Below are 18,706 nucleotides of genomic sequence, written 5' to 3' on the forward strand. Positions count from 1 at the left end.
GTTTGTTGAAAAGGCGAAAGTTTTGACCAAGCCCCGACGGTGGTACGGTCGTGGTATGGTGGAACTTCTAGGCAACAAGTCAATGTTCCGCGTCCTCACTAGTACGCAACGCCACCAACCCACCCGGTACCCGGTGTGTGGTGGGCACGGATTGATAAAGGGGAAAACTTTCCCATCGATAAGTTCGGCAAAGTGCCTTTCGCCGAACTGCTTCGTGGACGGTGGTGCGTTTGCGGTGGTTAATGGAAAAAAGCTTGTGGAAGTGGGAAGAATTAATACACGCAAAATGCAAGTCTTCCGGCAAAGGCAAGGAAGGGATCCAACAGTGAAGTGGATTAATTGAAAATTCAATCACGCAGCTCGGGCGAAATGGTGTAAAAGTTAGTACGAGCGCGCGCGAAAGGTTATATTTTATCAATTCCTATTCACGTTATGATGCGAATATTTTCACCACGCAGTTCCACCATGTGGGCGGGGGGTGGAGGGGGTTTTCTCGGAACCGGTGCGCAGTGATTGTGTTTGCTGGGTGAAGACAAACTTTTGATCCGTTCACCGCTATTTCCGGTTGCATCCTGCTCTAGCGGCCTGCTGGGAAGCTCGCTTCGGTATGGATTCTTTCCTTACATCCTGATGTCCTGATCCGGCTGGAAGATAGTTGAAATGCAAATCTGAACGATTAAATATTGATCGACATCCATTAGGGGTCAGTCGTCAGTGAAGCAAACCGAAAGGCTGCCGTAGGCGGGCACAGCAGGAATGGGCAAAACGAGATTCCGGTTCATAATCACTGAAGAGGAAGGAGTATATAAGGACCTCTCGCCGTCGTCAGCCATCGTGAGATGTGAGCTACCGACCTAACTAACTCCGGACGGTCCGACCTCCAATTGGATCGGATCGGTTGAAAGGACTTTTTTTGCCTCCACAGCGTCATTAGTCAGTCCATTCGATCGGAATCCTTCGGGAACGGGTATTTGTGGTTACCAAGTCATTCTTGCGGTGCTGATACGCTAGATCTCCGGAATGCTAGACGAAACATGTCACCGCTGGGACTAGAAGGGCAAATAATAATGCCGCAGCACGGCAACGAGATGCTTGCAAGAGCATCGTCAGCAAGGCGTTTTTTTTTTGAATCCCTCATTGAGTACGGTGAAGGCGACCGATTAGATGAAACCATCCCATCAGCAGCACCTCGTAAAAAGCTTCCACCCGATAGCAGAAGAACCCAATCCCTAAACCCCGCACCCCCAATGGTGGACTGCAGTCGATGTGATTTTATCATTTTAATTGGTTTTCGATTGCACTCAATTGATAACTGCATTCGGCAGGAGAGTTCATCGATGTACCGATGGTAAGCATGGACGGGGCCAGGAGCAAACCTGCTGCATCGTTTATTTATACCCACAGCGTTCCAACCCGATGTCTGGTGCAGAACAAACATTATTGAGACGACACGAACGAATGGACTAATTGGTTTCTACGGGTTTTATCTTACCGTGGCCAGTACACATGTATTTGGTATGTTTGGATAAAGGCATCATATGGGTTTAGGGGTTATTTCAAGATGCTCCGATTACTCGTTTTGTACATGGTCGGTTGAATCGCGACGCCTAAAAGTATGCAATTCATGGCGTAAATGATTTTTCTCCTCAATGATAAATAATGATTTCGAATCATTTTTTTGGGGGAATTTTGTCATTCATTGGGAGATATTTTCAGCACATAAAGAGAAATTTGAAATCAACAAGGGGAAACGTGCAAATGTTGAAAGGGAAGTTTAGTTTTAAAAAAACCTTTAACGAACAATCTGTCAATTGTTAAAATTTGCCGAAAAAACCTTTAACGAACTGTCAATTTGTTAAGCATTAAAGGTTGCATTGTATTCGGTTTGCTTTAATATTAACGACAAAATCTCAACCTTGAAGACTTGTAACGAACAGATTTCCACAGTCACATCTTTTGTTCTAGAACCGCTTTGGACATTTGAATTCAAAACACGAAGATTGTTTTCTTTAATGTTCAAAGGTAAGCACTTTTCCTCAAACAAAAATCAAAACACACCATCGCAACAGGTCAAAGCTTATAACTTATCTAAATATGCTAAGTCTGAGGTAACTGGATTGCTTAAATCGTATTCGTTTGCCTTGCTTTTGAATATGTTTAACTGTAACCAGAGCTGTGACCAAGCCCATAGAAATTGCTATAAATTCTGTGCCTATGTCTATCTTCAACACTTAGAGCGGTCTGAAGCGATGTCATGCAGCAACAATTATTTATCTAAACAAATTTAAGTACTAAAATAATGTCGAAATTTAAACAAACCGAAGAAAATGCAACCGAAAAAGAATGATGACAATCAATAGCTTGCTCTTCAGAGCGTTTTTAACAAAATTCCCCTGTATGTTTGCACGTTTTCCCTTGTTAATTACAAATTTCTCTCAAATATCCCCCAACTAAGAGAAAAATTCCCTCAAACGATTAAAATATTTCCTCGTATCAATTGAAAGCCTGTGAGTATACTCAATGATCTCCGCCTGAAGTTATGCAATTCGTGTAACATAACAATGTCTTTAGTATTTGCATGTGTAAAGCAAGAGCTGGAGGAGGCACTTTTGAGCTATGTCAGTCAGAATCTTATTTTTCTGGTATAAATTTAACAATACCAGTAATAGCTGCAATGCTCATACCGAAGCTTGAAACCATTTGAAGTAATCTTTATTGTTTCACGGAAACGTTTTAATTAGTTTTAGGATTGATGTTTGCATAGTCAATTCCACCGAATCCCACGCTTGGTAAAGCACACAATTAATAAATAATACAGATTCAGAGTCAGATTGAAACGAAATCGATTCGGTACACTTTTATTGACCAACATACTGTGCTGTTAAAGCCATCTGTTGCCATTTACCATCGATCAATTGTACGTAAACGTAAAACCACAACCATAAACAACACTGTGCGGTTGCATTATACTTAGTGGCTTCGGTGTTGGTGCTTTTCTATTTAAACAACCGCAACAATACAAGTGCCACAAGCTAAAACAAATTTGTAAAAATAATTAAAGCCCCCCTCCTCCCCAGTGGTTTCGCCTAATGACAAAGTGATAATTACGTGACACATTTCGTTCGCCTCAATGAGCAGAACGTGACCCTTCGCATTGGCCAGCATAAATATATGCCCTCAGTTTCCCTTTTAGTGCCGATCGTTTCTATTGTTACACCTCCCCCAAAAAAAATCCCACCTTCCCAGTTTCGCGACGAGGGAATTTTATTTCGTTGTAATATAGCGTCAAATTGTAAAATCAAACACGCACACACAGCGTGGCAAAATAAAAAAGTGGAACATGAAATGGAGCGAACCAAAAACCAACCAAACCAACCGGAAGGGGACCGTTGGGGATGGTTGCAAAAATTGCAACCGTGGCTTAAATGGTATCCCGCCGGCGAATGGCCGCACGACGACGGGAGGTTTTCATCGTGTGACCGACCGCGTCCCCACCGCAGGCGGAGAATGATGATCATGAGGATGATAATGGCGGTGGTGGAGATCGCTTCGCACACCACGACGACTGCCAGCGACGAAGACGACGATGGCCTTCGGGCAGCGGTAACCAATAAAACAATCCTGGCGATAACGGACGATGGAGCAATAATTAGCATTCGTATTATCCGCGTGCTCTGGTTTCCTGGTTTTATTACGTTACCAGTCGTTACTGCGCGGTGTCTTCTGATGCTTGGGCTGCTGGGTTCAATTTTTGGTCAATGCCTAAGGCTTCCTCGGCAAGCGTCGTCCGTGTGGGGATGCAAGATAAGGACAAAAACACTCAACGAAAGCACGGAGCAAGGAAGGAATGGAAGCAAATTTCGGAAGCTTGCTCAACATCCACTCACGCACACCAACAAACGCCGAAATGATGAAGAATGATCCCGACCGGCCGGTTCGTGCTCTTTCGCTCTTTTATAGCTTCGATCGGCTGAAGGATAACGGTCGAGGAGACGGTCGCTTTTGGGAAAAGTTTCAAAATCTGCAGTTGACAATGATTGCGGTTCGTCGGGGGCTTATCTACCGAAAGGTGTTTCCCCGTGAAGCAGTGGCCGATGATTTGATTTCCATCGATAAATGTAAAAAAAACAACAGCTCAAGCGTATAAACCGAAATCCTAAGCCACGAACTAGTGGTTAAATGTTTGCTTTTGCCTTGCAAATGGTTTCTTCAATCGCACCGCGCAAAAGGTGGAATCCTTGGCAACCGCGCAACAATATCAGCGTAATCCGTGTAACCGAAATTTATGGCACCATTTGTGAAACGGGGGGGCAATGGATAATGTTCGCCGAAACGCCGAAAGCAGCTACACGCATTTGGCCAGGTGTTATGGTAAATGTCGTTTTCCGCCTGCTGGACAATCTTCCCGCCACGCCGAACCGCGTGGCAATCGATGGAGTTTATGTGATTTTTGTGTGCCCATTTACTGGATCGTTTAAATTCCCAGGCGAGCCATTGCGAGCATCGAAAAGATTAGGTTGCGTCTTAGCGTTCCGGTTTCAGCAAGCGGCACGCTAATGCAAATGATGCGAACTTTTTCACTGCTTGCTCGACTGATAGTGGTTTTGTGTTTGTATGTATTGGATTACTGTAAGCTCCTTTAATGATCGGCAAGCGTGAAGGGGTGGAGTAAGAATTAAATTTGAACGTTGAAAGATTTTTGGAAAACCTTTGAAATTTTCATTAAATAGCGGAATGGGCATCATTAATCTTTAATTCACTTAAAAAAAACACACATTACAATTACTCAAAATTAGATAATGTGCTATGCATATTGCATACATTGAGGCTATTCGACTAGCGAGTATGCAAATCGCATGACAGAGCGCCTAAAGTTATGCAATTTTCTTTTCCTTGTATGGAATAAATAAAAAAAAGCTTGATTCAATTCCAACTAAAATGTTTGTTTTATCTACATTTTTCAATCCGCTTTATCTAACTTCCTGAAATTCTAATGCACGAGCTGCTAAATAGCGAATCAGACGGTTCCATGCGTGTGTGTTCACGAAAGCTTTTATCCCCGTGGCATCGTGAGTTCCATCGTGAGCTAAAGACCCCATTAGTACCCAATCCGGAGTCGCTGCACTGAAGCGCACTTCCGGAATCGAATGCATGCTTTTATTTTGCGTTCGCTTGGTTGTTTGTTTGCTGCATTGCATTACTTTTTTCCCGCACAGTTTCCATCATCCAACGGTTGTTTTTTTTTCCCAGGATGGGGGAAGAAAATCCCTCAATCCTGCTCGCGGCTAACAACTGTTGCTGTAGCGCAACGTGTTTTTTAATGGCCGTAAATCGGCACTTGGCTCACCGCCAGTGGGGACAGTGCCAACACTGGGCAATGGATGGATATGGCCATCCGTGGACGAAACCCACGTACGAGCTTACCTCCGTAATTGGTGCGGCAGGATTTGGATGATCCGGGCTGAGCTGCTTTTTCGTTGGCGACGGTTGCTGCTGCACGCTCGTCTGGACCGTGCTGGTCGTCTGCATGCTCTGACCAAATCCTGTTTGTGGTGAGTAAAATGATGGAGAGAAGGAGAGAAAAGTTCGCAAAGGATTAATAAACGTGTGCTCAATGTTGAAATAGTTACGTTCCATAATTCAAACCGCACCTGTAGCTCTATAAACCATGGTCAACCGTCAAGTAGGCTTTTGTTTTTAGTTAGTTGAAAACTCTCAACTGAATAGGCTGTATTAAATTAATTACGTTCAAGCACTCTGAATAAAAACTCTCAACAGGTTATGGGCCCAGCGAACCTACCAACGTGCGATAAGTTTTAGTGGTTTAAAGAAAGAAGTGAAGATTTTTCTTTTTTTTGCGAAGGTTTTGTCAGTGAAGTGCGAAAATGGCCAAAGACATCAGCTTCGACAAATTGAACGGACGAATGAACTATGCGTCCTGGAAAAGAAGATGTTATCTTTCCTGAGAACCCGTGACTTGTATAAGTGCGTATTGCCCGCTCCGAATACTGAAACGGACGAAGAAAAGCTGTCGCGTGCTGTTGGTTGGTTATTCCTAGCCTGTGAAGACCATGTTGCGCATCATTTTGGAAAAGATGATAGCCCATTGCAAATATGGGAATCACTGCGAAAAACATTTGCCGAGACCGGTATTGGTTTACATCTTCAGGCAGTGATGACGATTTCACACACGTATAGAAAGGATTGTGAATCCAATGACGACTACGTTGGAAAGATGATGGAAGCATGGCGGCGCTGTAGTGAGGTCGGCATACAATTCGAGGACAGAATAGTGGCATTATTTATGCTAGGGAACCTTGGACCTGATTATGAGTCGTTCCGGCAAGGTATTGTTGGAAGTGGTCAGCCGTTGACGGTTGAACGAATAAAGTCAGGCCTTCTAGAGTTGACGCCAGTACAGAGTAAAAGTACAGAAGTGGCGTATTACAGTGTACCACGAGAAAAGCAGATTCCTGGAAACTCCAACGACTCAAGAAAGAGTCGCGACTACAGTGACATAAAGTGTTTCGGTTGCGGTCAGAAAGGTCATTTCAAGAACAAATGTCCTAAAGACAGCGGCAACAGTGTAAAATGGCGTCCAGGCGGCAGGAGTGCAAACGTGAATAAGAAGGAACACAATGAAGCGAATTTTGCAGCAGCTTTCTCAGTCGTTTTCGGTGAACGAAACAATGATTGGTTTTTGGACAGTGGAGCTTCGCGACATATGACTCCGAAACGGGAAATATTGAACAATTTTCGGAAGATTGAAAGTCCAGGAATAACAGTTGCGGATAATCGCAAATTGAATGTGGAAGGTTGCGGAGACGCTGAACTCATTGTTAAAGGGAAGAAACTGTTGCTAAGAGACGTTTTGTATGCACCGGAATTGAAGGCAAATTTGATGTCGCTTGATATAATATCACGTACGGGTCACAAAATTGTTTTTGAAAAAGGTGTGTGCAAGGTTTTGAACCATGATAAACAATTGATAATCGAAGCAATCTCAACAAACGGAACGTTTAAAATAGATGCGAATCATGTGTTGTGTATGTTGGCTGATAAAAATACGCTGGTTGATTGGCATCGCAAAATGGGGCATTTAAGCTACGACGGTCTCAAAAGGATTGAGAAATCTGGTGCTAACGTGAAATTCTCCGATCCAAAAGAATCCATCTCCAATTGTGAAACTTGCGCGAAAGGCAAACAAGCAAGAAAAGGATTTTCGAAGAAACAGGAGGTGTTCATTAAATCGAAAGGAATTCTCGAATTAGTGCATGCAGATCTGTGTGGTCCCATGAGTACGTCATTAGGCGGTTCGAAATATTTTGCGGTTTTTGTCGACGATTTCTCGCGAAAGGTTTTTGTCTCGTTCTTAGTCGAGAAATCAGCGTTAGCTGCTGTGTTTCGAGACTTTATTGTCAGAATGGAAAATCAGACTGGAGCAAAAGTAAAACGCCTTCGAACGGACAACGGAGGGGAGTTTGTGAATGCGGAAATGGAGAAAATTTGCAAACAGTTTGGCATCATACATGAAACGACAGTGCCATATACTCCCCAGCAGAACGGTATATCCGAAAGAATGAATCGGACGATCATCGAACGAGCACGATGCATGCTTGTTGATTCCGGGGTTGATCGGAAGCTTTGGGCCGAGGCAGTAAATCATGCAGCGCATGTCATTAATCGCTCAATCAATCGTTCCTTAGGTGATTGTTGTCCTGAAGAGATTTGGACCGGCAGAAAGCCAGACCTATCTAGTTTGCGAATCTTTGGAGAGCCCGCGATGGTCCATGTACCCAAGATAAAACGTACTAAATGGGATCCAAAAGCTGTCAAAATGTTGTTTGTTGGATATATGATCACAGAGAAAAACTTCAGGTTTTATAACCAGTCGGATGGAAAAATATACGTGAGTAGAGACGCTAGTTTCTTTGAAAGAGTGTCCAACAAACAATTCGTTGTTGATACGACAGAAGATTGCGAACAGCTAAAGGCTTCAGTTGGGGTTCCGGACGTATTAAATATAAAGAAAGCGGAAACACCAAATGACTCATCAGAAGAAGAGGCAGAATTCGAAGATGCAGTTACAAGTCCAACAAACGTTCCAAGACGATCCCTTCGTAAGCCGTGTCCTATTATACGTGATGATTTTGTATCGTTTTTCACAAGAGATTGCGAATCGGGTGATCCTACGGATCGAGAGCAAGCAGCGATTGCGCATGATGCTAATTCATGGGACAATGCGATAAAGGAGGAGTTGGACTCCTTCTATAAAAACCAAACGTGGTTTTTGGTGGAACTTCCACAAGGCAGAAAGCCAATAAAAACCAAATGGGTGTTCAAACGTAAGCGTGCAGAAGATGGCTCGGTGATACGCCATAAGGCTCGTCTTGTAGCTAAAGGTTGCAGTCAGCAACCAGGTATTGACTACACGGAGACGTTTTCTCCTGTAGTGCGCTACGAATCCATACGTCTACTAATCGCCCTTGCAGCCAAGAAACGAATGGGCATTGACCAGATGGACGCTATATCTGCATACTTGCAAGGACCAATAGAAGAAGAAATATATGTTGAGCAACCCGAAGGGTATGATAATGGGTCAGGAAAAGTCTATCGACTTAATAAGGCGATGTATGGACTTAAGCAAAGCGGTCGATGCTGGAATGCCTGCTTGGATAAAGCCCTTCAGTCTTTTGAACTTAAGAAATCAGCCGAAGACCCATGTGTATACTACAACAGCGATAATAGTCTCTTCATCACCATATATGTAGATGATATCTTAATTTTTTGGAAAGATGCTGATGTTCGTGACCAATTGAAGTCAAAATTAGCCAGCGCTTTTCATATGAAAGATATGGGAAAAGCTAGAACGTGTGTAGGAATGACGATCGTTTATGGGAAGGATTATATAAGCATCAACCAAAGCAGATATGCTGAAGAAGTGTTGGAGCGTTTTGGTATGCAAAACTGTAAAGCTGTTTCTTCACCATGCGATGTCTCTCTAAAACTCGCGGCCAGATCAGATGCAGAGGCACCGATAAATGTACCTTATCGTGAGGCTGTTGGAGCATTGCTATTTCTAGTACAAGGCACAAGGCCAGATCTAGCTTTTGCAGTTAGTAACGTGAGCCGTTTCAACGATAAATACAACGAGACACACTGGATAGCAGTTAAGAGGATCTTGCGCTATCTAAGAGGAACAACCTCTTATAATATTACTTATCGACTTGGCTCAGATGAACCTGTGTACGGTTTTGTTGATGCTGACTGGGCAAACGATCCGGACGAGCGACGATCATTCTCCGGATATATTTTCAAGTTTGCCGAAGGTGCAGTTGCCTGGTCGAGTAAACGGCAACAGTCTGTTGCTGTCTCCAGTACGGAAGCGGAGTATATTGCCATTGCGCATGCTGCAAAGGAAGCTGTGTGGTTGTCTCGATTCATCCGTCAATTCATAGAATTGAAAACCATCTTGCTGCATTGCGATAACCAGAGCGCCTTGGCTATGACAGGAAGAGAAGCTTTCAGCCCGAGAACAAAACACATCGACGTGAGCTTCCATTTTGTCCGGAACTTGGTGAAAAATGGATTGCTTACTATGAAGTACGTGCCGACTACTGACAACCTTGGTGATTGTCTGACGAAAGGAGTATGCGGACCCAAGATGATCTTCTCTACCAACGGTTTTGGGATGCATGCGACTTAGGCGGGTTCGGATTTTAGTTTGCAGAATTATGGACCGAGTTGGGGTGTTGAAATAGTTACGTTCCATAATTCAAACCGCACCTGTAGCTCTATAAACCATGGTCAACCGTCAAGTAGGCTTTTGTTTTTAGTTAGTTGAAAACTCTCAACTGAATAGGCTGTATTAAATTAATTACGTTCAAGCACTCTGAATAAAAACTCTCAACACTCAACGCAACAGATCTTGCTTAAGGCGTAGCGATGTGATGGGTTATGTTACGTAGTAGCAAAACAGTAATTAAATGCAATCGTGAAAGTGCACTGTCTAGATGAGCGTTTGATAGTGAATTTAAAATTACAATACTTTAGAGAAGCAAACAAATAGCTCTAAATATTAAACTACATTAAACCAAATAATTAATAAAGATAAAATGTTTAGTTCCGAACTGCTTCAGCATACAATTGACACAAATAATCACTCACTCAACTGTTCGACTGTAGCGCCAAATCAATATTATTCGATTTCCCGCCTGGGCCGAATCGCATCCACTTCCCATTCAATCTAACCACAAACATTGGTTCAAATAGTTTAGGAAATGAGTTTTCTCTCGCCCCTCCCCCCGAAACAACGACTAATCCTGCTTCATCCAACACGCTGCACAGTATTAGCGGCAGTCAATCTGTTGATAATCATTCCACTCGCTGACAGACGCACTGATGCAGCAAGCAGCCAAAATTGGCTTCTGGTAAAACGTCATTAGTGTTCGGAAGTGCAAACGCGGCACTCGGAAATCGAACGTACACAATTACACGGATCGAACACGGTTTGTGGGTGTGAGTCGATAATTAATTCTCCATTAGAGTGTGGTGACATTCGCGAAGTAGTACTGTTTTTTTTTGCAAAGTTCACTAAAACATAGCAAATAAACTAGCAAATTGAAAAAAATCTTCCCTTAGCGCCTAAAGTTATGCAGCCCACCTAACAAAGTGTGTTACTTACCATTTTTTAGCCTACAGTTTGTGATTATGTCGTTCATTAATTCTTTATTTTTCTGTAACGAAACAAAGAAAAGAGCAGGAGTAGTAGTAAATCAATACGGTTGTTTGATAAATTAATCCCATGTCGTGTGTAAAGGAGCCGATAATAAAGCAACAAGATCTACATCAACAGATTACGCCCACAGTGTACAAAGTGCATAATAATTGTAAAGTATTTGTTTGTTGACCCAAATGGCACTGCGTAGTTCGTGTAGGTAGCCGCTCATCACGGCAGCTGTGCACAGTACTGAAATATAACAACCCAGCCCCAATGAGCATATATTTAATTACACAGCAACGGAATCCAGTGCGTTATCGAACAAACACGGCCAGACATGCACGCAGCTTCCTTCCTGCAGTTACTGTCACTGTTTATCGTGTAAGCTTTATTTTTAATAACAAAAAAAAACCCCATCATGAGTGTAAATTGAATCCATCGCTTCAATTGCTTGCTTGTTGCGCTGTTCCGAATGAAGTGATAAATTGATGAGCTGGGGTAAAAAAGCAAACCCAGGAAAATCCCTTTCCCGGTCGAACGGGGATCGAAATGGGTTCCATACCGAAATAAACTCGCTCTCGAGCTGCATCTCGTCCCACCGGTTACAATGAGCCGATATGTCACATAATTCAATCACCACTTCTGTGCGGAATCGAAAGTCCAACCGGTACAGCTGTAGCCCTTTTGGGGACGAGATTGATTGGAAGAAATTGTGAAAAATTGATACACGGTTCCACATGTCACATGTTCCGAACCCTGCTAACCCTTTTCCATGTTAGAGCGGGTTGAGGTTCAGCAGTAAGCAGATCGACATGTACATGATGATGTTGTACGGACAAACATGTGTAAACAACTCGGTCGGGGCTGAAAGACATCCAATTAGCAAACGATAAGCTGTCCCGGAACGGAACTGCCCCAGACGGGGTTGGAGAGCAACATACGCTGAACTGCAATTACACCGTTCAAGTAAACTCATTCTGTACGCTCATAAATCTACTTCTAATTCGATCACCCATGTCAGGAACCGGCAATGTCAGTCGGTTGGGAAAGCGATATAGATAAGCGACAAATAGGAAGGGGGCGGGGAGACACTCCTCATCAACATCAGCAGCAGCAGCAGCGAGATAGGCACCCAACAACGCCAGCATCCAGGATCGTGCATGGCCATGAATAAATCAGTAAAAGTGCCATTCGATCCACCACGGCACTGTGCAAATATTCCGCAAAAATAGAACACTTGACACGATATGAAGCAGCTGGAGAGGAAAATCGGAAATGGAAAACATCTACCGCCTATGTATGTGCGGGTCCGGTTGATCACACAGAAGAAAGTATGGAATCAATCTGGTGGAAACATCATACAGCATGAACGTTTTGTGTTCCATTTTTTTTTTTTTTGCATGCGGCTTTCCATGACAAGATAAGTGATTTTATAGAAAAGAAAAGGACAAAGAAACTGATGAACTGCTACCAGCGCAGCATGTAAATCATAGTACGCTGTGCTTTATATCATATTTCCACTGCTCAAAGCATTTACCTTTCAATGGTTCTAAGTAAAGCAGTAGCTACAGCACTCCGCTAGCGGAAAAGTAGATGCACAAACACATTTGCCATTTGTGAGACATGTTTGCATCCAATCTAAGTGGGAAACGTCGCCACACTGGAGAGCAACGGTTACATACAGTTTACCCCGCCGGATTACTTCCCCACCGTCGGAATGCCGGCAAGGCGTCTTGGTGTTGCGCCGGCAGGAAGATAGCGCACGGAATGGAGATAAATGCAAAACAAACCGAACCCGAAACCGGGTGCATGCTAAAGCGCCCGCGGGAAGAATAATCCATCATCAACTGTTTTGCCGGAGCAGTAATGAGAACCGGAGCAGCCGTGCTGAATGCGTTTGGGACGTATCTCGCTCTATGCGTGTGTGTGTGTGTGTATTTGTTGAAGTCTGTGCAAACATGAAATCAAGATCCATTCGAGGATGTTACTTTGAAAACAATCGACAGTCAGCCAGGTGGAGGGTGTGCTTTTTACCATTTGCTTGCACCGCTGGCTGAATGGGAGCTTTTCAGTATGCGAATGCGCAAGAATGACACTTGGGTGAATGGGTAAGATTAAAATGAGGCAAATCTTGCACGAAGAAGTGCCTTTCTTTACGGTTTGAATTCAAAGGACCTATTTAGAGTGGCGAGGCTAGAGCAAGCTGCTGGAGTTAGTGATGGGAAATTCGTTCCGAACCTACTGGGTGCTTCTGTGGAACGATCGAACCACAGTTTTGACGTTTCCAGGCTTATGTGCTTTTTGTTCCCCATACAAATGACAATCTTAGTTAAGCCTAGGAAAAAAGGATTTGATTTTCCTAATGAAAGGTATGGTCAACTGCTCAACAAATGTTAAAATAAAGCATTGTGCTAGCTGGTCTGCACCAGGTTAGGCCATATTTACAGAATGCTAAAAATGTAAACAGACATTTTTAATGAAAAAACCAAGAAAGTTATGTTTTAATAACCATATTTATGTATTTTTATAAATGAATATAATTTTTAATCGGCTATTCTCAAATTTTAGTTCTGAAAAAAATATCCCTTATGTCATTTCTTGTGTCAAAATGCTATGTCCATTTACGCATCTGTACAGAATGATACAGCCCGGTACATGGATTATTTGACAGTTACAGACTGAAAGCTTAAGCTTTGTAACTTATGGTATGATCTGCCCCAATGTTGTACTCCATTCTCATGGGTGAAAGCTGTAAGGAATGAATTTTATCTTAAACTGCGTAATGATTGACTGAACGACGCAATCGAACAATGTTTAAGAAATTTTAATAAATTACGTTTATAAGACATTTCATGATCGTTAATGGTTGTAGCTGGTTCGTATATTACATCGTTTAATATTCGTCTTATTTTTAACATTTTTTAGAAAAGATCATTCGATCTTGACATAACAATTATTTCCTTACTGCATCCGTTTGTTTGATTAAATTTATTGCTGTGTTTAGAAATATTTTCAGATCTATAAAAAAAACTATATCATTGAAAGTTGCGAAGAATTCTTAGTTATAAATTTACAATTGAAACTGTTTGTAAAATAAAAATAGTAAATGGATTTTACTATAATTGTTGCAAATTCGGATTATAAAGGTATATTTCTAACAGCCTCGTTATACTTTGAGACGTTCAAAATTTAATACCGTTCTTTACTTCGTTGCAACAGGAATAGGACGCGATCCTCAAAATGCAGTCCTTTTTATTGCATCGCTGGTTGCGCCCTCTCCCGTCATTTATTCCAAACTCCGATTCTCCAGATGGGCAGGTTGTGTCAAAACTTTGACAATAATGGTTAATATTGGCAACGAATATGTAAAAATTATATAATGCATGATTATTTAAAATTTGTCGTAATAGTAGGTTAAATGAATCACTAGTTGGGGCAGCAATATACTGAACAGTTTTCCTAGGTTTTGGAATGTATTGTGGTAAGTTTGGAAAACAATTGCTACAGACATCCATCGCTATCTTTCCCAATTGAAATTGTTTGTATTGTATTGTATTTTTAAAGAAATTATGTCCTATATACAATCAAATTTTCCTTTTTTCGCCTCAAATCAAAGACAACATTTACGTCTCTACACATCGCGCCTTCCGTTAATCCAGGGTCTCAAAAACGATCGCTCATCCACCGTGCGCTAATAGCCTGCTGTGCTAATCTCTAAACGTCACTGTTTCCAGCGGTACCCCATCGGTAGTGTGATGCTATAAATAGCTATCTGCTTCTCGTAACCAACATTTCCGAGCAGAATATGCCCTCAGAAATAGGGCTGCCAACGAAAGCCCACTGTGCTAACCCGATACTGACCGCTTGGACTGTTCCTGTCATCCCCGGCCTCACCATGGTTGCTGCTCCTTCGTTTGGTCAACGACTACCCACGGCAGAACCTAACCACAAAACTGCCTGCCGCCAAACCGAGAGGTCAACAAGGCCTGCACCATTTTGGTGGGTTTTCTTTGCCGGTGACGTCAATTTGCGCCTTTTCCACGTGCATTTGGTTCATCCGCAGACGAAACCACAAACAACGTGTGTCGTACCATTGTGCTGTGCCAGCGAACCGGTACGGAGCGGATGGGACTGGAGATGAAATGTAACGATGACATAGCTTCAAGTTTAACCCCAAGTTTGGTGGTCGGAAAATGGTGAAGATTTTTCATTCCAAACCAAATTTGCACCAAACACCAGGCGTCTCCATTGTTTGAAAGGATAAGTTTCTGGGATGATTGAATGAAGGAAGCCGCACTAGAAGGAATAAACACAACAGCAGGCACCAAACAAAATAATAAATATAATTTTTCCATTGAAATTTCGAATCAATTACGTCTTGAGCATTATTGTCTCTGATTGTGTTGTTTTCATTCGGCGGGATGTTTGTTCAAAGATTATTTTTCATTGCCTGCGGAATTCCGATTCCAGGAAGGAGGGTATTTAAATTACGTCTTGAAACAGGAGTCATCGGTGTTTTGTGTTTTATGAACGTTTGTTTATGATTTAAAAACTGTAATTGAAAAGATTTATTGTGAATTGCATATTGAATGACAAAGAAATCATTAACTGAAGCAATTAATTATGACGGCGAGAATAATAATAACAATTAAACTCACACAAACGTAAACAAACCTACTATTCAGGGTGAACTTTCCAAGAATAATAATTTATATTTGTGATCTTGAGGAAAATGTCTCGAGACAAACGAACATTGCGCACATTCATTGATAACATTTCGGTAAAAAGAAACAACCGTAACTATGTTGTAACTATTAATAGCGACCTAACGATGAAATCGTACGTAAGTTCAGCTTCAATGCAGCTATTAATTGGCATTTATTTACGCTGACTCTATACTATGGTAACGGCAACAAGATGGCGACGCAATGACGTAGTGTATGCCAGCATCAAAACGTTCCGCAGAACGCTCACGATGATGCTGAAGGGTTATTTTTAGCAGTTTCATTTATATCGCTGCATGATGAATAAGGTTTCCAGATGGTATTTTCGTTGGCAATGGTTTAATTTTAATATCGAAATTAAATTTTAACATCGCAAGACTATTTTCGAGTCTGCTGTGCAGCCAATGGGTTTGATGGGCTCCTGGCAAGCGCAGCCAGTGTTTGGCATTAGGTAATTGCTTTCCCAAAAGATAAAATCCCCCGTGGGACGGCAGTAGCTCTTTAATGAAGATTTCACTCAGGTGAAAGTAAAACATAATTACTACAACACGAAATCTGACACCAACGGTCTGTTATTAATAGCTTCAGAATGAACAACAAAAAAACAGAACAGAACAAGAATCCCAACAAACAAATCCCCCCCGTTCCCAGTAAACCGGGGGTGCTTTGTTTTGGGGATGATGTTTCCCATCATTCGAAATGACCAACTAATTCCATTGCTGGACCATGATCCCCAGCATCCCCACCGGACGGCCCCTCCCCCGTTTGTGTGTTTCCTCCCAAAGGCACTAATGATGGCGCCCAGAAGCAACAAACGGAAGCTGATAATACACAATCGGTCAGCCCCCGTCCCTAGCAACGCCCCGCTTACTTACCTCAAAAATCAGTCTGAAATCTTGCTGCTCCACACGCAGCAGCTCGCAGGTTGTTTTCGTCACTACCGTACTGTCCCGGGGCAGATCGTGCAGGATGGACTCGCCGAAGGTGGCCCCAACGCCCAAATTACATAGTGTTACTGACAGCTGCAAATGAAACGGGAGAAAATAGGAGCGAACGAGAAATGAATTAGCTATCGATGTCGGCGTAAAGTATTTCGGGGTGGACGGAATCGTTCGACTAATGGGGCGGAGGGACGATTAGCCCCCATGGACGAGGGCTTCATACAGCAACACATAGCGTTGAAACCAATTATTTCTGGAATCCCTGCCGTGTACAGATTTATGAGTGTGTCTACATGGGCACAGAACAGAACGCTCGAGAAGGTGCAACGAGGTCGTTTAGTGCTAGTGATTAAAGTATCATCTGCTTCACTAAGCGAACAGGATGGGAGGGGGTTGGTTGGCACTGCCATTGTCTTCTGGTAGTGAAACTATCGAAAACATTATATCAACACAATGTTTCTGGTTGCATGTATGCAGTTAAAGGGCTCATCCTTGTTAAAAAAAACTTCAAACTGAACCAGGGCAACAGAAAATCGATATTTAATAAAGGCGTTTTGTAGTACCGATAGCATACTTTTAGGCGCGTTTCAGAAAACAAAATCAAACGAGCAAAGTTATGCAATTTGCAGTACCAAAATGATCGTGTTTTATGCATTCATTAAGCATTATTGCTTTAAACGTGTGCATTTCGCCTGGGGAATGAAAAGTGTCTGAAATTGCCGTTGTTGCACCGTCACGTCGTGGAAAGGATTATGGACGTCGTGGCTGCATGTGACGCTTTTCCCAGTGTTTCTGTACTCATTCATTTTAACTTTGTCTTGCCGTTAAAACAGCCAGTGTAAGGCAAAATTATGGTTCAACCCGGCAGCAAAAAGCTCGGGTGCCTGTTTCAGAACCACACCAAACACACTGACACACAGCTATAATAGCGGGTCGCTCATTTACTCGTTTGGAAAACCGGTCGGTGACATTCAACCCTAGTTTATTTTTCCCTTTTAATGGTGCACTCCCTGGGTCTCCTACCGACCCGGCCCCGGTTGTACGGGTTGTGCGGGAAGACCCAAAGCACTGTAAATGTTTTGCATTCATTTTATGCGAAAGTTAGCTGCACATTTAAGTGCATCGTTGTGGAGCGTGAGCTAGTGCGGCCCTTGATACCCTTTTCGGCGGAAGTCCTATTAAGGCGAAAGTTTCTTTCTCCTTTCTCATTTACACTTGGCGGCGCGTTGCGCATACTTTTAGAGCAGAGGCGATGGCAATAATGAAGTGTGGGATGCATTTCCGCAGCAGGTAATAAAGTGTGGGTGCACTTTTTTGTGGCCTTAAACGGAGAAGCAAAATGGAAGAACCAAAACATCTTTTGTTCTTCCTTATCGTACTAAGTTGCGGAAGGACTTAGGGAGCTACTCGAGCAACTGGCTAAAGGAAGAAGCTAGAGAAAATTCTTACAGGTTGTTTGAAGCATCGTGGAACATTACTAAAGGAGATAATTGTCTATTTTCCAGTACTTTGAAACCCTATAAAAATAACTATAAACATCTCTGGTGGAATGTCAGTTAAACGCTAGCTCACAATAAACAACCTAGAATAGATCCCACCAGGGTTTATTTTAACAATAGGCAATTTCAGCTCACCGATGCCTTAATTATACCCCGTTTAGGTTAAATCAATCGTAGAAAATAAACAACGCAACGAAATTAATCCCTTTTCAAACCAATTTTGCCCATTCATGTCCCGGTTTGCTCCCGCAGCAGATCAGCAGCTTTACATCTCGCCACAATTGTTTGTGATGTGCTTTTGTACGGAGGAAACACAATTTATCTAACTCGTCCTGCCGGTCGCCATCACCAATTCCCACCAAACGCCTCAATCTAAAAACAACAAAATCGGAAAACCATTTCCACCCAAAAAAAAAAAAGAAAAACAGTTCGAAAGGGAGTGAAATTCACAAAGTAATTGTGCAACACAACCAAATCGACCGACGATCAATTGGATTCGGTTTACAGTTGCAGCAGTTGTTTTTTTTTCGTCTTTCCCGAGTTCCCGTGTAAACGTCTGTCCGTTTGATCCTGCACAAAAATGGCAAAGAAAATGCAAAATCTACCCCGCACTCCCCTAAGGTGGAGAGAGAGTGAGAATAAAACAAAACCCAGTTTCGAAATCGGATTGGAAAATTTCCACAGGCAGAATGCACTTTTGTACCACCCGACCGGATCTACCGGCGGTGGTGGTTCTTTATACGGCATTGGGCGGCACGAAGGACGAATGGCCGCAAATCAATTCGACAGAACTTGAACAAATCTATCGTTTCGCATTCGGCT

General features: G+C 42.6%; 1 protein-coding gene across 3 annotated transcripts in view; it reads right to left on the reverse strand.

Moving 5' to 3' along the window:
- Window positions 1–18,706, reverse strand: part of LOC128301082 (rap guanine nucleotide exchange factor 4) — a 104,472-nt gene that overhangs the window by 28,650 nt on the left and 57,116 nt on the right. For 2 of the 3 annotated variants that reach the window (XM_053037397.1, XM_053037398.1), the window contains exons 4-6: window positions 16,320–16,466; window positions 10,685–10,736; window positions 5,425–5,543 (exon numbers count right to left, since the gene is read on the reverse strand). In XM_053037397.1, coding sequence (XP_052893357.1) covers window positions 5,425–5,543; window positions 10,685–10,736; window positions 16,320–16,466 — 318 coding nt within the window. Of the gene's footprint in view, window positions 1–5,424; window positions 5,544–10,684; window positions 10,737–16,319; window positions 16,467–18,706 lie in introns of those variants that run through there. The other variant, XM_053037399.1, reaches the window with a different exon arrangement.

The sequence above is a fragment of the Anopheles moucheti genome, chromosome 3 (assembly GCF_943734755.1).
Source record: "Anopheles moucheti chromosome 3, idAnoMoucSN_F20_07, whole genome shotgun sequence".
NCBI lineage: Eukaryota > Metazoa > Arthropoda > Insecta > Diptera > Culicidae > Anopheles > Anopheles moucheti.